Source organism: Thalassophryne amazonica, chromosome 18 (assembly GCF_902500255.1).
Source record: "Thalassophryne amazonica chromosome 18, fThaAma1.1, whole genome shotgun sequence".
Lineage (NCBI taxonomy): Eukaryota > Metazoa > Chordata > Actinopteri > Batrachoidiformes > Batrachoididae > Thalassophryne > Thalassophryne amazonica.
In genome coordinates, this window is record NC_047120.1 from 29,616,292 (window position 1) to 29,631,945 (window position 15,654).

The 15,654-nt window shown below is 41.1% G+C and overlaps 2 protein-coding genes across 2 annotated transcripts in view; one reads left to right on the plus strand and one right to left on the minus strand.

Moving 5' to 3' along the window:
* Window positions 1-255: 255 nt before the first annotated feature.
* bccip (BRCA2 and CDKN1A interacting protein) lies at window positions 256-6,797 on the plus strand. Its single transcript, XM_034194502.1, has 7 exons — window positions 256-411; window positions 1,304-1,378; window positions 1,472-1,552; window positions 1,658-1,744; window positions 4,057-4,244; window positions 5,709-5,877; window positions 6,173-6,797. Exons 1-7 carry the CDS (start codon window positions 274-276, stop codon window positions 6,341-6,343), a joined length of 909 nt encoding a protein of 302 aa, XP_034050393.1. The 5' UTR covers window positions 256-273; the 3' UTR covers window positions 6,344-6,797.
* A 2,331-nt stretch (window positions 6,798-9,128) lies between these two features.
* Window positions 9,129-15,654, minus strand: part of LOC117531405 (disintegrin and metalloproteinase domain-containing protein 12-like) — a 258,211-nt gene continuing 251,685 nt past the window's right edge. The window contains exons 22-23 of the mRNA XM_034194499.1: window positions 10,726-10,889; window positions 9,129-10,647 (exon numbers count right to left, since the gene is read on the minus strand). Of these exons, the coding sequence (XP_034050390.1) occupies window positions 10,578-10,647; window positions 10,726-10,889 (234 nt within the window). The 3' untranslated portion in view covers window positions 9,129-10,577. The remainder of the gene's footprint in view (window positions 10,648-10,725; window positions 10,890-15,654) is intronic.

Below are 15,654 nucleotides of genomic sequence, written 5' to 3' on the forward strand. Positions count from 1 at the left end.
ATAGTCACCAAGTATAATGATTATTAGCGAGTCCTATAGTTAAAATACCAATAACACAGAAAAAGTTGTAATCTAGGCAGCCTTTCAAACCACCCTCACACTCCTTTCTTCGAAAATGGTTTATTCCATATTTATCAGTCGCTCACGAGCCGACATTGTGGCTCTCAGTAAACGTTAGTTTTGAACCGTAATGGCGGCTTCAGTGTTTCAGTTTCTCAACCAGTAGTAGTCCCGCCTACGCTGTTGGTCTGCCGCGTGTTGTGTGTTTGCGGCATGGCTTCGTCGGCAAAGAGGAGAGCAGTGGGTTTGGGTGAATGTCCCGAGGGCGATGACAGCAGCTCCGACGACAATACAGAGGGTGATGACGATTCTGGGGACGAGGACAGCGAGGCGTCAGAAGAGCTTAATGAGGTAAAGGGCTTGCTACGCTCTTGCTAAATAGCTAGGTAACTAGCAATCGGCTAATGGTACCTGCGATTTCTATTAAAGTAGATTTAACAGCTGCAAATACAGAAATTTACTCATTACAATTGCAGTACAACCAAATTCCGAAAATATCACAATTTTAGTTAGGTGATTTAGGGCAGGATTTACGCGTAGAATCCAAATCTGCCACTGCTCAAGATGTCCAGAAGTGCGCAAAGCGGTGGTCCGGAAGTGAATTTATTGTTCATCATCACTGAAAAAAAAGTTCATTATCAGGATCACATTGAGGGAAAAAAGTGTATTGTATACTTTGTGTTATCGTGATTAGTTATTTATTTGCATTTTAAACATACTTGACTTTTTACCCATGCCAGGTTTCCAAACTTTATATGCATTTCAGAAAAACTAAACTGTAACCTTTATCATAATGCTGAGGCTAAACGATTTAAAAGAAACTGATTTGCAAGCTTGGTAGTAGAGCCCAATTGATGTCATTATTTAGGTTGTCCAGCAGAGGGAGCTCGGCTGGTTTTGTTTACAATGCTGTAAGCCTGGGTGAGACCTCATGTACACGTTGGTCATGCCTTGTACCCTTCCAGGAAATGCAGTCAAGTTTTCGGAGTGCAAAAATTTCCTAATTTGTTGTGGATTGGCAGACAGCCTGTACATATGTAAAGCAGGTAGCTGTGTGACAACTATAATATTGGTCAACTCTTTAACAACATGCATCAGAGTCATTCTTCAATTCGCTATTTTGGGGGAAATAGGGCAATTGGCTGGCTCATTATATGTACGACAGTTCACATGTTGATTAAGACACATCCGGGCAGATTTGTGCTGTTAACTGCTGTTTATTGTCTTATTGTGTTGCACTCAGGAAGTCGTTGTTGACTTTGAAGCCCATGCCATGACAGATAGTGACTTCAACGGCATCAAGAAACTCCTACAACAGGTTTGAGATTGTTTGCATCTGAATGGTCGTGGTCATCTTCTACATTTGGTATTGGCGGGTGTTCATTGATGTTATTCTTTTTGGGGGGAACAGCTTTTTCTGAAGGCACATGTTAACACATCAGAGATGACTGACATCATCATTCAGCAGAATCACATCGGCAGCGTCATCAGAGTGAGTTGCTCAGTCAAGCTGCGTCTCTGAGTTTGCAATCAGTTTAGTATTTCGTAGTACTTTCCAGCAGTTTTAGCTTGTTTCTCTTCTTCCACTTTGCTGCAGCAAGCCGAAGTGCCAGAGGACAGTGACGACGATGACCCAGACGAAGTGTTTGGTTTCATCACGATGCTAAACCTCACTGAGAGGAAGGTAAGCCTGCTGGCACACAGTAACGCTGGCCGTATGGCAGAGACTCACCCTGTTGGTCCTACCAGCACTGGTGCTGGTGATGGCAAGGTCCTTTCCTCAGTTCCTCAGGCAACCGTGATGGCAAGGTCCTTTCCTCAGTTCCTCAGGCAACCAAAGTGTAAAACCTTGAACTTTTCTGGTTTTAACCTCAACATGTGAACCTGTAAGGGGGATCTCACGCTGCATTCATGGTCATCAGGAATTAGACAATCTGTGGTATTTTCAGGATCCATATCTTCTCGCTTGCTCTGATGTTAAAGAACCTTTTTCCAAAGCAGGCTTTTATATTAACATTTATCTGAATAAATTAAACAGCTGTTCAGGAAACAGTGCTACTTTATATTGTTCAAATCGAACAGGTGCCAATTTGTTTGTGAGCAAAGATGCAAATGTTTTCAGGCTAGCTGATTTTTTTTTTTTTTTTTTGGCCAAACTTGTACAATTTCCTAGGAAATTGATATGGCTGTGGCTATTTTTGTGGTATTGTTTGGCTGGAGTGACAGCGAAGTCCATTTGATTGTAAGTCTGTTGGAACTGTTTTGTAGTGATAGGATGATGATGATACCTCAAGGAGTGTATTGACACACTACACAAACTGTGTTGGCACTGTGACACTGTTGGTCGCGCAATAGTGACCCCTGCAGTAGTTATAAAATCGTTGCAGGTAAATAAGATGGAAAAGTTACCGTGCTGCAAACGCAACGTCAGCCTGTGAAATAGATAATCGCCAGTCCTCTATTTAAAATATGATCTCATCATTGCTCAATTTGTGTCGAGTTAAGCTGTTCGTGAGAAGAGTTTAAAATTTGCTTAAAATGTTTGTGTAAATGCTAAACTGAGTTGGTTTGTAAAATACAGCAAATTTGTCTAATAAAATTCAGAGTTAAAATTTGTAACTTGTGTATGGAAATTTAAGTGTTAAAGCATATGAAATAAAAGACTAAAAATAGATTCATTTATGCATTTTTATTGAGGAAAAAGGTTTCTGAAGTGTCTTTGCTCCAAGGCGATTTCTCCTCTTACACACGAATTCCCCTGCCTTAGAAAAAACTCTTTCACAGGGTACAGATGAAGATGGTGAGCATAAAATTTCAGTGCGAGTTGATAAAGGTGTGGCTATGTTTTCTGGTTATTCTTCCAGTATTGTGAAGGAGTACAAACATATCTAATTGGAAAAATAACAGTAAAAAATGCCGAAAGGAGAAAAAGATTTATTTGGCGTCAAAAGATCAAAATTATTCCAGCCTGGGGAAACGTCTTTGAATGTACCATGAAGTCAGTGGAGCAAGGTGAGGGCAAGCAAAAATCCAACAGCAAAACTCCATCCAACAAATCTGCAACATGTCAATACAGTTTGTTTCCTTATAAACACAATTTGGCGCGGCGCAGCCGAACGACAGTTCCTGTATCAGTCACGTGATTTTTTTCTTAAAGCGATACGCGCACCGATACGGGGTTTCACTCTTGTGTGCTCGGCACAGTGTTGACGCACCAGTGTTGTTCATCCCATCACTACTGTTTTGTTTGCTAAGTGTCAGTTGAATAAAAGTCTTTGGGCATGTTTAACAATCCACAGTCATTGTGTCATGTCTGCTGAACTAATCTTGTAGCTGCTGCATTCAACATCAAGGCGTGAAAATATCGCTTGAAGTGCATTTTTCTCATTATCAATTTAACAGCAAACTGACGACATTATTACAGAAGTTGTCATTAAGTTAGCGTGATGTTAGCAGTCTTCACCTTGTAATGTTAATGGTGGTTGGATAACCAGTTGGTACATTACTGCCACCAATTGGACAGGAGTATAACAGCAGGTTGACAAAGAAAAAGTCAACAACCTACATTAAAAATATTTAAGAAAAGCAAAAGTTTTAGTATAAATATAATAAGTGGAGAAAGTAAAAGTCCTTGTTATGTTAAATCGCCTGTTTCTGAGTAATGTATATTATTTGATTCTATTTATTATTGCGTTTTGTCTTCATATGATGTCATGGTGTCTTTCATTTTGGTATGTTCGGTGACACTACAATGGAAATACCATTGTAATAAATCGAATAATGCTTCATGTTTGTCCCTTTTGGCATCAAACCAGACAGAATTTGACTGCTAGTGTGCACACCTCAGAGCATGTGCCATTTCAATTTCACAGGCCTGTAAATGATACATTTTCCTTACGCTTTTTACATGGTGTTCTTTGTACAGACCTTCTTGCAGACTGATGACCTTTCCTTTGAAGTGACTGTGTGTGTGCGTATAACAGATGGTGTTTGCAGGATGTGCAGTGTGTGGAGCAGGTGAAAAACCTGATCCTGGATCATTGTGAGAAGAACTGCACCCACAGTGTGAAGGAACAGCTGGAGCAGATCCTCAGTGACAACAGCCATCCAGTGGGCTTACTGCTGAGTGAGCGCTTCATCAACGTCCCGCCACAGATCGCCCTTCCTCTGCACAAACAGCTCCAGTGAGTCCCACCAACATCACTATCCCACTGTTGGTGTGTCATGTAGGTTCATCTGGATTTTCAGTAGAAGGTGTCAGACCCGATACAGGTTTTGACACTTATTGACGCACCAAAAACACCAACAATAAATTAAATGACCTCCACCTGAGACTATAGTTTACGATGCAAATGTCTTTTCTTTCCAAATGGTCACCTCACAAATTAAGCAGTTAAAAAAAAAGTTCAGTAATCATTATGTCATTTCATATGTTTGCTTGAAGTATAGAATAGTATTTCTCTGTTTTTCAACATCTCAGTGACAGTCCCCGTGATTACAGACTGGAATAATTCAACATGATATCATCCTAGTCAAAAATAATCAAATTGTAAACAGTAAAATACATCTCCAAAATACAAATGATATGAAATGACTTTGTAACAGTGAAAGTTTAAACAAGATTTGCAGAGGGGGTTTAGTGTTATCAAGCCTCCTGAGAAGAGAGCAAACACCAATTTTAAGCATGTTATCTTTTTTTTTCTGTAGTTTTGCATGTTTTGTCACTTTATTCATGACTCATTTATTCATGTCGCTGCCCAATAGGGCTGCAATAAACTATTATTTTCGTAATTGATTACTGTATTTTCTGGCGTATAAGTTGCACCAGAGTACAAGTCACACTTTTTTTCTGTATGTGAAGCTCACTTTTTGACACATTTTCCCCTGAGGCCGAGTTTTAACAATGGACAAGAACTATATGCACAACACAGCCTGTCCTGTTATTTGATGTACAGATGTTTAGATTCTAAAACTAAATTATGTAAGATGTACAAATAAATGTGCATTGGACAAGATATTGGATGTTATTTGATGCCATTTGAGCAAAAGAAATCATCAGATGGACATGGCTTGCTGACCCAGAGTGTTAGAAATACTACAGTAAAAATGTGAGTCCATTTGATTAACTTTTTTTAATCTGTTCTTTCAATTGGGATTTTTGTACTTTGTTGATTTGTATTTTTAATGTTTATTTTGTTTTGGACTTTGTATCCTGGGAAAGCCTGACATAAATGTTTATTATTGTTTGGCCATCAGATTTTTGTATTTATTTTAATAAGTCACAGGACCTCCCAAACTAGTAAAAGTAAAATATGACTTATACTTGAGAAAATAACCAAGCAATTAATCAATATCAGAAAATGGAGAAACATGTCAATCATTGTTTTAAGAAGCCCAAAATGATTTCAAATGTCTTCTTTTGTCTACAACTGAAACGTGATGAAAAGCAGATAAAGAAACCAGAAAATATTTGCAGTTAGGAAGTTCATATCGGAGAATTTGGATATATATATATATATATATATATATAAATAAAATTAAAGGTGCTAAACACTAATAGTTGATTAACAAATGTTTCACCGTTGCAGCGCTACATGCCGAACATGCGTTGCACAGAAATGCAAACTGAACAGTTTTGTGTCTTCCAGGGAAGAAATGGCTGAAGCTCAGAGGACAAACAAACCAAGTGGAAGGTGTCACTACTGCCTGATGATTAGTAAGACATGTAAAGAGGTACAGAAGAGGATGCAGTCCAGAGGAGGAGCTCCCAAAGAGGAAGTCATCTTTGTCAATGCTGAAGAAGAGTTCTTCTATGAGGTACACGTGCGGTTTGAGATGATTTCACAGTCAACAATTGTTGATTATACTGATTTTATGAAAGGTTACAACAACAATGAATAAATGTTAATTATCCATCACTGGGAAATGTTGCAGGGATTCCTGGCTGTCCACTGGGAATTCTCATGCCTGTCTTTGGATTTTAATTTTGTGTCATATCAGTGTTGTTTGCACAGTTGTGACACAGACAAACCAAGCAACAAACAAGTTTTCACAGAATCCCTCAGACTTCATCAAATCTGATTGTGATTCCAACCTGTGATTGTTTATGCAGCACGCCACCATAAAGTTCAACTACTCGGTCCATGAGGAAGCGGACTCCTGTTTGAGCGGCAGGTGGTCATTCGGCGACGTACCTATGAAGCCTTTCAGGACAGTGATCCTGATACCTGCCGATAGGATGCCTGTGATCATGGACAAGCTCAAAGAATACCTGACTGTGTGAACCTCGCACTTTAAGTGCAAACCCTGAGAACTGATCAGCTCACAGTCAATGCACACTTAAGATGTTTTACTGTAATCATTGACAGTAATTCCTGGAAATATCAGATGTGTTTAGTATTGTGGTGGCCATCAACACACACATATAACAAACCAAATCCTCTTTGATAAAACATAAAAAGCAGTGTGTAACCTGTTAATACTGCAGAAATACACAATTTAAAACTTTTATCACTGTTATTCTAAATGCAGTGTGTTTTATAGATGTATAGTGAGGAGGTATCCAGCCAGTTCCAGATTTTGTGATGTCATTTGGGCTGGAAGTGACCACCCCAGCCTTCTATTTTCATAACAAACATTCACATCAGGAATTTCGAGATACAGAGGATGGTGAAGTAGAGATTGATGAACCACTGTGTTGCAGCTTTAACAGGCAGCAGCAGAAAAAATAAGTAAACTCAAACATTTGTCCTCTATTCCCTGTTCCACACATTCTGAAAGTTGGATATGATCTGCTAATAAATCCTTAATTGTTGGTACTTGTGAGTCCTTATGACTGTAGGAGGACCTCAGATTTATGCAGAACTGTCAGGTCTGGCAGAATCCACACCACAGAACCACCACCTCTAGAAAGTAACCATCAGCCACAGTTGGATGAAACATGGGCGTCTCCTTGTCCTTCTCCAGCCCCTGGCGTCCTCAACACTGAGGCATCAGAATGCACAGAGAAACATGCCACACGGACAAGATGCTGTGGCCGATGTTCACTCGCAGTGCAAGTGATGGTCCTCAAGTAACTGCTCATTTGACACAAAATCATTCCTGTGGTACACAAGGATCCACCGTGTTGACATCAAATAACATGTTTAACTGAATTAATTGCTGGAGTTTCTCATTCAGATTTTAACTTTGAAGGAACAGATTAAAGGGGTATATTGTGATAAATTAATTTTTTACCCCTCGCTGGCCGAAGGGTATTCTGTCTGTCCGTCCCTCCCTCCCTTCAAAAAAAGGGTATAAATGTTCTGAAGTCAACTCCTCTCACATTTTTAGGTGGAAGTTTTGGAAACTTGGTACAATTGCTTGTTATAGGTTGGTAATGCGTATATTCTAATATTGTACAAGATTGACACATTTTGGCAAAGTTATGGCCCTTGATTCAAAAAATTAGACTGCTAGTTTCATCAGTTGGTGTCTGCATTCTGAAATCAACTGTCTCATACCTTGAAATGTTGTGCTCTCAGAGCACTCTTGCTACTTTTTAATTTTTGAGTTTTCATGTTAGACTTTATGAAAGTCCCACAAATTTTCGTGTGCAGTCACAAACATCATGCTATAGAAAAGTAGGTATGACCCAGGTCATAGAAATAGTTCCACAACCGCAAAATCCTTTAATTATACATTCGATTAGTCAGACACAGTTGAGCAGTCCAATCCAAATTATTTCACAACCATTTCAGGCAGATCCTCTGGTACTGCTGGAATGACTTTGTGGCAAATTAACGGTTGCTTAGGGAGATGAGAGGAGGAGTTTCACTTATATGAGGAGGGCATGTCTACTTTGATATTTTGGTCATGTGGCATGTTTCTCTGAACATGTGTTCAGTACCCCAGTGTCTGGAGAAAGTTCAAGGGGATGCCCATGTTTCACCTGGCTGTGACAGATAGCTGTTCCTTTCTAGAAGGGTGAGGATGGGCTTGCCTGTCTGTCTACCTGGTTGCCATCCAGAACCCAAGACATTTCCGTAGTTTGGTAGATGTGGTACCCAGACAGGACCTGAAGTGTTTGTTTCAGTCTCATGTGATCTTCCTGCAGACAATTTACACTGTAAACAATGTATAAAGTACGGAACACAAAAATTAACACCCAATCTGCCATTCATTTGAAAAACATCTTTACTTGTACTACATAGGTGTTCAAAATAACATGAGCCCAAACTGACATTTTCTTTTACATGTAGCGTATTGATCATTTTTAAAGAGACGACTTCATGAATAAAAATATGCTCACCTGTGACACATGTGAGGAACATACACGGCCAAACAAAGCAGAGGGACCAAACCTTAACACGGCCTATAGGCATACGAACAAAGAAAACGAAGCAACGGAACACTAGTGCATTTTTCAAAAGATAACAGAGTTAAATGGCACAACAGTTCAACATTACCGTGCTACAGCTCACAGAAACACAAGCTCAGGTTTCTACGTTTGTGAACAGGAACCGGGCTCAAAACGTGGTTCCATGTCAATGTACACACGCAGCAAAAATGCACAGACAAACATTTGATCACATCTGGTATGTGGCATGTAGAGAAACTGCAATCAATAGCCAAAGGTACAAAAATAAAAAATGAGTAACTCAGTTTGATTGCTGGTTTGGTGTGCAAGGCGTTACTGCTTCATCTCATTTCAACAGCAGGGGGAGTTTTGAATCCCTCACACTTTAGCCAGATGTGGTGCTCCTGTCCAGCTTGTAGGCCTCCACAGCTGACGGGTATATTTAAAGCACACTTGACATTTGGGGGGAAGCGCAGCCGCTCAGAGGGACGAATGTTTCAGCGCAGTTTGTTCAGTTTAAGATCCAAGCTCAGTTCGCACCTCAGGGCCGACAACGAGAGAGCACGTAACGTTTCTCCAGTTAACTTATCTTCTTTCCGTGATATGAATGCAGAAGTGACTAAACCTGCATGACGCAGAGTTTATGATGCATTTCATGTGTGTAACAATGCCAACAATCAATGCAGTTTCAAAGGACAACGCAGAGATTTTCAGCCACAGCTCTATTTTTAGAGGTTTGGGGCTCATCTTTACACTCAGGACAACTTATTTAATTGGCCCAGTATTGACTGAGAACACAAACACCACCACAGACTACCATCATTCAAAGGCATCTTGACGCACAAATTTGATCCCAGAACTGCTGTGCAATTCATTGCACCAATGTGTCCCGCTTGATGCCACGCTGTATGAATTAATCCTTTCGTAGCCGATGACGCATTCCCTCTCAGAAATTAGCCAATAAAACCATCGCATTGCTCCCAGAATCTCAGAAATTATCTGTAGCTGCAGGTTGCCTCGTGTGTGTGTGCCTCGTAGTGTGGTGCACAACACATTTGGAATTTTGTCTCAAAGGTAATTATACATATTGTAATGGATTGGTAAAACAGTTGCATTTTCATTCGTTCTTATGAGTTAGATGTCTCTGTAAAATTATGTTTATTATGGATGTAACATCTCGTCATAATCGTTCAGATGCGCTGCGCGCAATGACGCATCGACATCCAGTGGCACGCAGTGTTTTCGAATAGGTTGCGAAATGTTCACGAAATTAAAGCATGCCAGACGTTTTGAACATTTCAAAATTTTCTTTGCACACTAGCACACCGTTTATGACAAGTTTATTCATTGGCAAGATAGCGTGTCGGAGCAGGGATAAAATTTGTGCAAGTGTCAAAGTGCCTTTAGCGTCATAGTAGTCAAGTGTCCACTGAGTGATTGTAAGTGCTGCAGTGGAGAGGCTGGTCTTACAGAACGAGCTGTACACTTCTAATGGTGTTTTCTGCCAGTTCAGTGGTGGTGACGTTTACTCTGTTTCCGATTGCCCCTTTCAATAACAGTAATTAGCCGTTTAGCCCACAGAGGTGTTTGCCTTCCACATCAATAACATACAGATTAAAATAATTTTTGCCCCAAGTGAAACAATGACCCCCCCACCCCCAAAGCATCTGAAAATGGAGTCGAGGTTGAAAAGTCTCAGAGTTCTCCTTTAATACCAAGGCAAAGCTGGAAAAGACAAAAATCAAGGCCTTCATGACAACCTGTTGGAAATATTTTCTGAATTTTCTTCATGGCCGTCCTGATGTATTATAAAACGTTCCCTTCATTAAAACAGCTAATATCACAAAAACACATTTTTTGCACTTTTAAAATTTCACAGACTTTCAAGATTGGCTTTTGATTTACCTTCTTAAAAAAGATCTGATTAAAAAAAAAAGTGTTTTTTTTATGGTATTGTAAAAGTGTCTGGCGCAGTGCACAGCATGGCAATAAATATGGAATATAAATACTTTACACGTACCTGAGCTCAGACTCGTAGCACCGATCAGAGACAAAGCACCAGAGGGACGCGGCACATCTCCCATCTTTAAAACTCAGTCACAACAACCCACTTTTAAGGTTCTCAGTTTTCATAGTGCAAAATATTTGTGACTTAACATTGTCCCTTCTGGCCGAAGTCTCAGCTGCTGTATTTGATGTTTGTAATTACAGAAGGCTTTGGTGGAGTCACAGGCTGCTTGGAACTGGGTCTAAAGAATGGAGAAAAGATTAAAAATCTGAAGGGGGGGGGGGGGATTTATGTGAATTAAATAAAGGTTGGAGCTCACCGGTCAGGGTGCGGGACAGGACGTGCAGGTCTGGGTGGAGCAGATGTTGGTGCAGGGCCACAAACAGCGGAAGCCCCTCGGACTACAGGTGGACTCCGAAGAACACGGGAACTCCGGGGATCAGCAGGGAGGGGCTTCTGGGGAGGACTGGGCTTCTCTAACTCCTGAAGGAGGACAGGCAGGAAAATATTAATGACACAGAATCTCCACCAGGTGGCACTCAGACAGTTTCAAGTTAGGTCTTTAGATCCACTTTCAATCCTGCCAACAGCTCTGCACATTCAGTCTTGGTTCTAAACATCTCCATGGATGATGGAAACCTACTCCCCTTCAGGGCTCCACTTACAAAATATACAACCCCAAACCAGAAAAAGCTGAGACGGTATGGAAAATGCAAAAAGAATAAATACAACAGACAAAAACAAATTCTTACATTCACTTTAACTTCTCTTATAATACAGACTAAACCAAGATATTTCATGTTTTGTGCAGTCATTTCATTTGTTCATATACATTCATGCCTGTTTCTCAGGCCAGCAACACATTCCAAAAAAAACTGGGACGGGGCACAGGTGATTAAAATATTGATTTGGTGCAAAAGCAGTATCCACAACAGACTGATGGGCAGAGGATGTCCAGTTTGTCAATAAATGCATGAGAAATGATTTAAATGCTGAATAACGATGTTCCTCAAAGAAAACGCATATTTCTCCATTTACAGTGCATAATGACATGATTCAAGGAATCTGGAGGAATTTCAGTGCCTAAAAGGTAAGGGCACAAGCCTAAGCTTAACACTCGTGATCTCTGATCCCTCAGATGGCAATGTATCAAGAATAGGCATTCAACAATAGCGAGAAAGGGATTACTTTGGGAAACCACTGTTGAGGACTACAATAATCAGTTACATTCACAAATGCCACTTAAAACTTTACTGTGCAAAAAAAAAAAAAAAAAGCCCAATTACCATCAGGAGGCATCAATATCTCAGCTCGGAAGTATCAGGGTTTGATCATCACATAGTGAAAATGGGTATTGTGGTCAGATGAATCAATATTCCAGGTAGGTTTTTTTTTTTTGAAGAAACTTGGTATACGCAGTAGTTACGGCCATTATCTGGGCCAGTTTTGAAATCGGGGTGAAATTTTCGAGATGTTCAAAATTTCATCCCGATACATCAAATCGGCGGTCACTTATGTGTGCTCATAGTCTTAACAGCATGTTGCATGCTCTGTACCGTACTGTTGTGAAGAAAAGGGCGCTGAGCCAAAAGGCGAAGCTCTCAATCTACTGGCCAATCATCGTTCCTACTTTCACCAATGGTCATGAGGGTTGAGTCATGACTGAAAGAATTAGATCACAAGTACAAGCGGTTGAAATGGGTTTCCTCAGGAGGGTGGCTGGTAACCTTTAGAGATAAGGTGAGAAGCTCGGTCATTCGTGAGGAGCTCGAAGTACACCCATTGCTCCTTTGCGTTGAGAGGAGGCAGCTGAGGTGGTTCGTGCATCTGGAAAGGATGCCCCTGGGAGCCTCCCTAGGGAGGTGTTCCAGGCACGCCCATCTGGGAGGAGACCCAGGACTAGGTGGAGAGATTATATCTCCACACTGGTCTGGGAAGACCTTGGCATCCCCCAGTCAGAGGTGGTCAATGTGGCTTAGGAAAGGGTAGTTTGGGGTCCCCTGCTGGAGCTGTGGCCCCTGTGACTCAGTTCCAGATAAGGGGTTGAAGATGAGTGAGTGAGTGAGTGGTCTTACCAGCATCAATCATGTTCAAACATCTTTAAACGGGGTACTCCTAGTGAGTGCAGCTTGAAACTTGTTTAATTGTGCTCCATCAGGGTAAAAATTTGGGTTGCCAGGTATGCAGTTTATAAGCCAGGCTGATGGGAGGCATGCTGGAGCATTCCTGGTTTTGTACTTTTTCTGGGTTGTGGGGGGATCGTAATAGAATGGCACCCAGTGCAATAGGGGTGTAATTCAGAAAAGTACAATGAGATTTTAGAGCAACATATGCTATCTTCAAGATGACATATTTTCCAAGGATGTCCATGCATTTTTCAACCAGACAATGCAAAACCACATTCTGTACACATTGTAAAAGCATGGCTGCAGAAGAAGAGGGTATGGATAATGGATGCCCTGCCTGCAGTCCTAATGTGGAGAATTATGAAAAGAAAAAACAAGGATGATGACCCTGTTCTGTTGCACATTTTATAACATATTTGCAGGAAAAATAGGATGAGGCAACACCTGAAATGTTTCATCACTTGGTATCCTCAATGCCAAAACATCCTGTAAGTGCTGTGGGAAGGAACAGAATGGCAACAATGCAAAGTGGCAAATGCTTAAGCTTCCCAACTTTTTTTTTTTTTTTTGAATGTGTTGCAGGCCTTAAATGCAGAAATGGATGTATATTCATAAATTAAATGAATCTCACCACACATCACATTGTTACAGACTAACAGCACAGCTTGCCTCAGTGGATATATTCCACAGAGTAACCACAAGTCTTGATATGGATTTCCATGTGGAACCCAAAGTTGATTCACTGAAAGTACAAGACTAAAAACTGGTTTTGCACAAAGTAACCTTATTAAATAAGCTGTGTAGTAAAAACAATGCAGGCCAACACATAAGGCCTGACTTCAACTTAACATAAAATAACTGGCCACATATGAGGTACGGAAGCGCTAATCGTTGATGAGGTGAAATCTTTCCATTAGAAAATGTTCATCCAAACATACAAAGGTTTGGGGGGGGGGGCAAATCTGTCAACATCAAATCACTGCTTAAGATGCAGATAGAGGTCTACATCCGCCAGGAATTACACATTCACAGATAGATGGATAAAAATCCATTGCCAAGAGTTGCCGTGGAGATTTATGAAAGACAAGAACTTCTCAGAGTTAAATTTTATGCCCTATTGTCCACTCTGTACAAAGCATCGTTGATCATTTCTACCAAACACAACTGTCATTTTCATGCCAAGTGCCCATTTTCTTTCAAGGACAGACAGGTGATAGATCAACGAGAGATATTTCAGGCTTTTTTTTATTCATTATGTCAGATTTTCATTGTGTCACCTTTATAAACAGCATGGAAGATTCCAAAAATGTATATATTTTAAAAGTTGAAACTACATAGCATAATTCATGGTTGGCTGGAGAACCGTTGTCTGTTTTTAAGAGCCAACCTGTAGAACCAAGACCTTCTTGCATTAAGAATTAAGACAAGGCTTTTGACACAAATCTTTGGATGTCCTCGAGTCTGGTTCAATCTTAGGAGCCATCTCAAAAAATGATTTATGGTACCACCAACAACTGTAGAATCCATTATACAAAAATATGTGAAGCTGTCTCTGGGTCCCTCTGCTTTGAGACCAAGACAGGCCTGGAAAGACCTTATGGCATCATAACACTGGACAGAGGAGTTTAGGAAAGCCAATACGTTTGCATCAGAACCAAAGTCCAAGTCTTTTGGCTTCTGGTGCTTCCCGTCTTAGGCTAGTATCTCACTGTGCTGCGACAGCATGTGAACGGCATCCGGCAGGAAATTTGTGTAGTTTGGTGTGAAGTTTGCAGCCGTTCACCATCCCCTTGCTTCAGTCGCGAGGTGGCACCTACACGTCACACTTGACTTTTGAACAGACCAAAAAATCTGCACGATAAACTCCCTCGCCAAATCGTCAGACAGGCAAACCTGTACCTCTCATTACGTGGTCTCTGCAACTCAGAACGTGTGCGACATGTGAGACAATTTGTGAGGCCGTGAAACAAAAAAGTAAGTGTCTTTGGCTGCTCCCTTGTTTTCACTCGGGGTTGCCACATGCAACTCCACGTTACATGCAGAAATCGACAGGGGTGGGGTTTGAACTGGGAATTGTCTATACTGAAACCAAGCACACTAACCACTTGGTTACCACCTCTGCTATAGGGTTTGACACACACATTTCCTTTTATATGAAGGGAGAGAAACAGTGCTTCTGGAAGCAGCCAAACAATTCTAGCAACCTCCACCCACCTGGCCGGCACCCACCCACTGTGCACACGTGTGAGCGGGCTGGACACATCCTGTCCGGTCACAGATGAGCTGCTCAAACTGGATTATTGTGTTTACTTCTTATTTATTTATTTATTTTTCTGAAGACAGAAGTAGAAATTAAGTTTTTTGTTTTTATTTGCATTGTATGCCAGTCTGCTCTGTGTCAGATCTCAAAAGCTAAGTAGTGCAGGACCTGGTCAGTACTTGGATGGGAGACCTCTTTGGAACACCAGGAGCTGTGTGTGTTTCTCCAAGTAAAACTGAAGTTGTCAGGAAGGGTATCCGATGTAAAACTTGTGCCAAATACCAATACGGATCTGGCTGTATCCGCTGTGGTGACTCTGAACAAAAACGGGAGCAACCGAAGGGACACGAAGCCGGTGAGGAGGTCAATAGAAGTTGAGAGATGCAGCTCCTGGCCATCATCATTCTGTAAGTCCATGAGTGGATGTTCACACTTGTCACTCACTCATCTTCAACCGCTTATCCGGGATCAGGTCGCGGTGTTGACACTTGTTTTTTTTTTAAATAATTTATTTATTATTTTGTTATTATTTATAGTGCTTTTTCTGCCTGAAGATGGGGGAATGTTCACAGCCTCCTTCAATTAATAACACTGTAATAGTCCACATCCATTCTGAGCACTCCTTGCACAAACGTGGCCATTTCAGCCACGCCAGTGGCGCTGAACATATGTGAGACTGCTGCATGGTATTCATGAGCAAATCCTTGCGCCTGCAAAGACCGCTCCAGTGCCACTCGAGTTTCGTGTGTGTGCCCCACAGCATGTCAGTGGCTCTCGCGTGGTGTGTGCGGACTACTTGAGATTTGTGGCCACATTTTCACCACCACTCTGGATGATATTCACCGGGCAGTCGGCCACCATG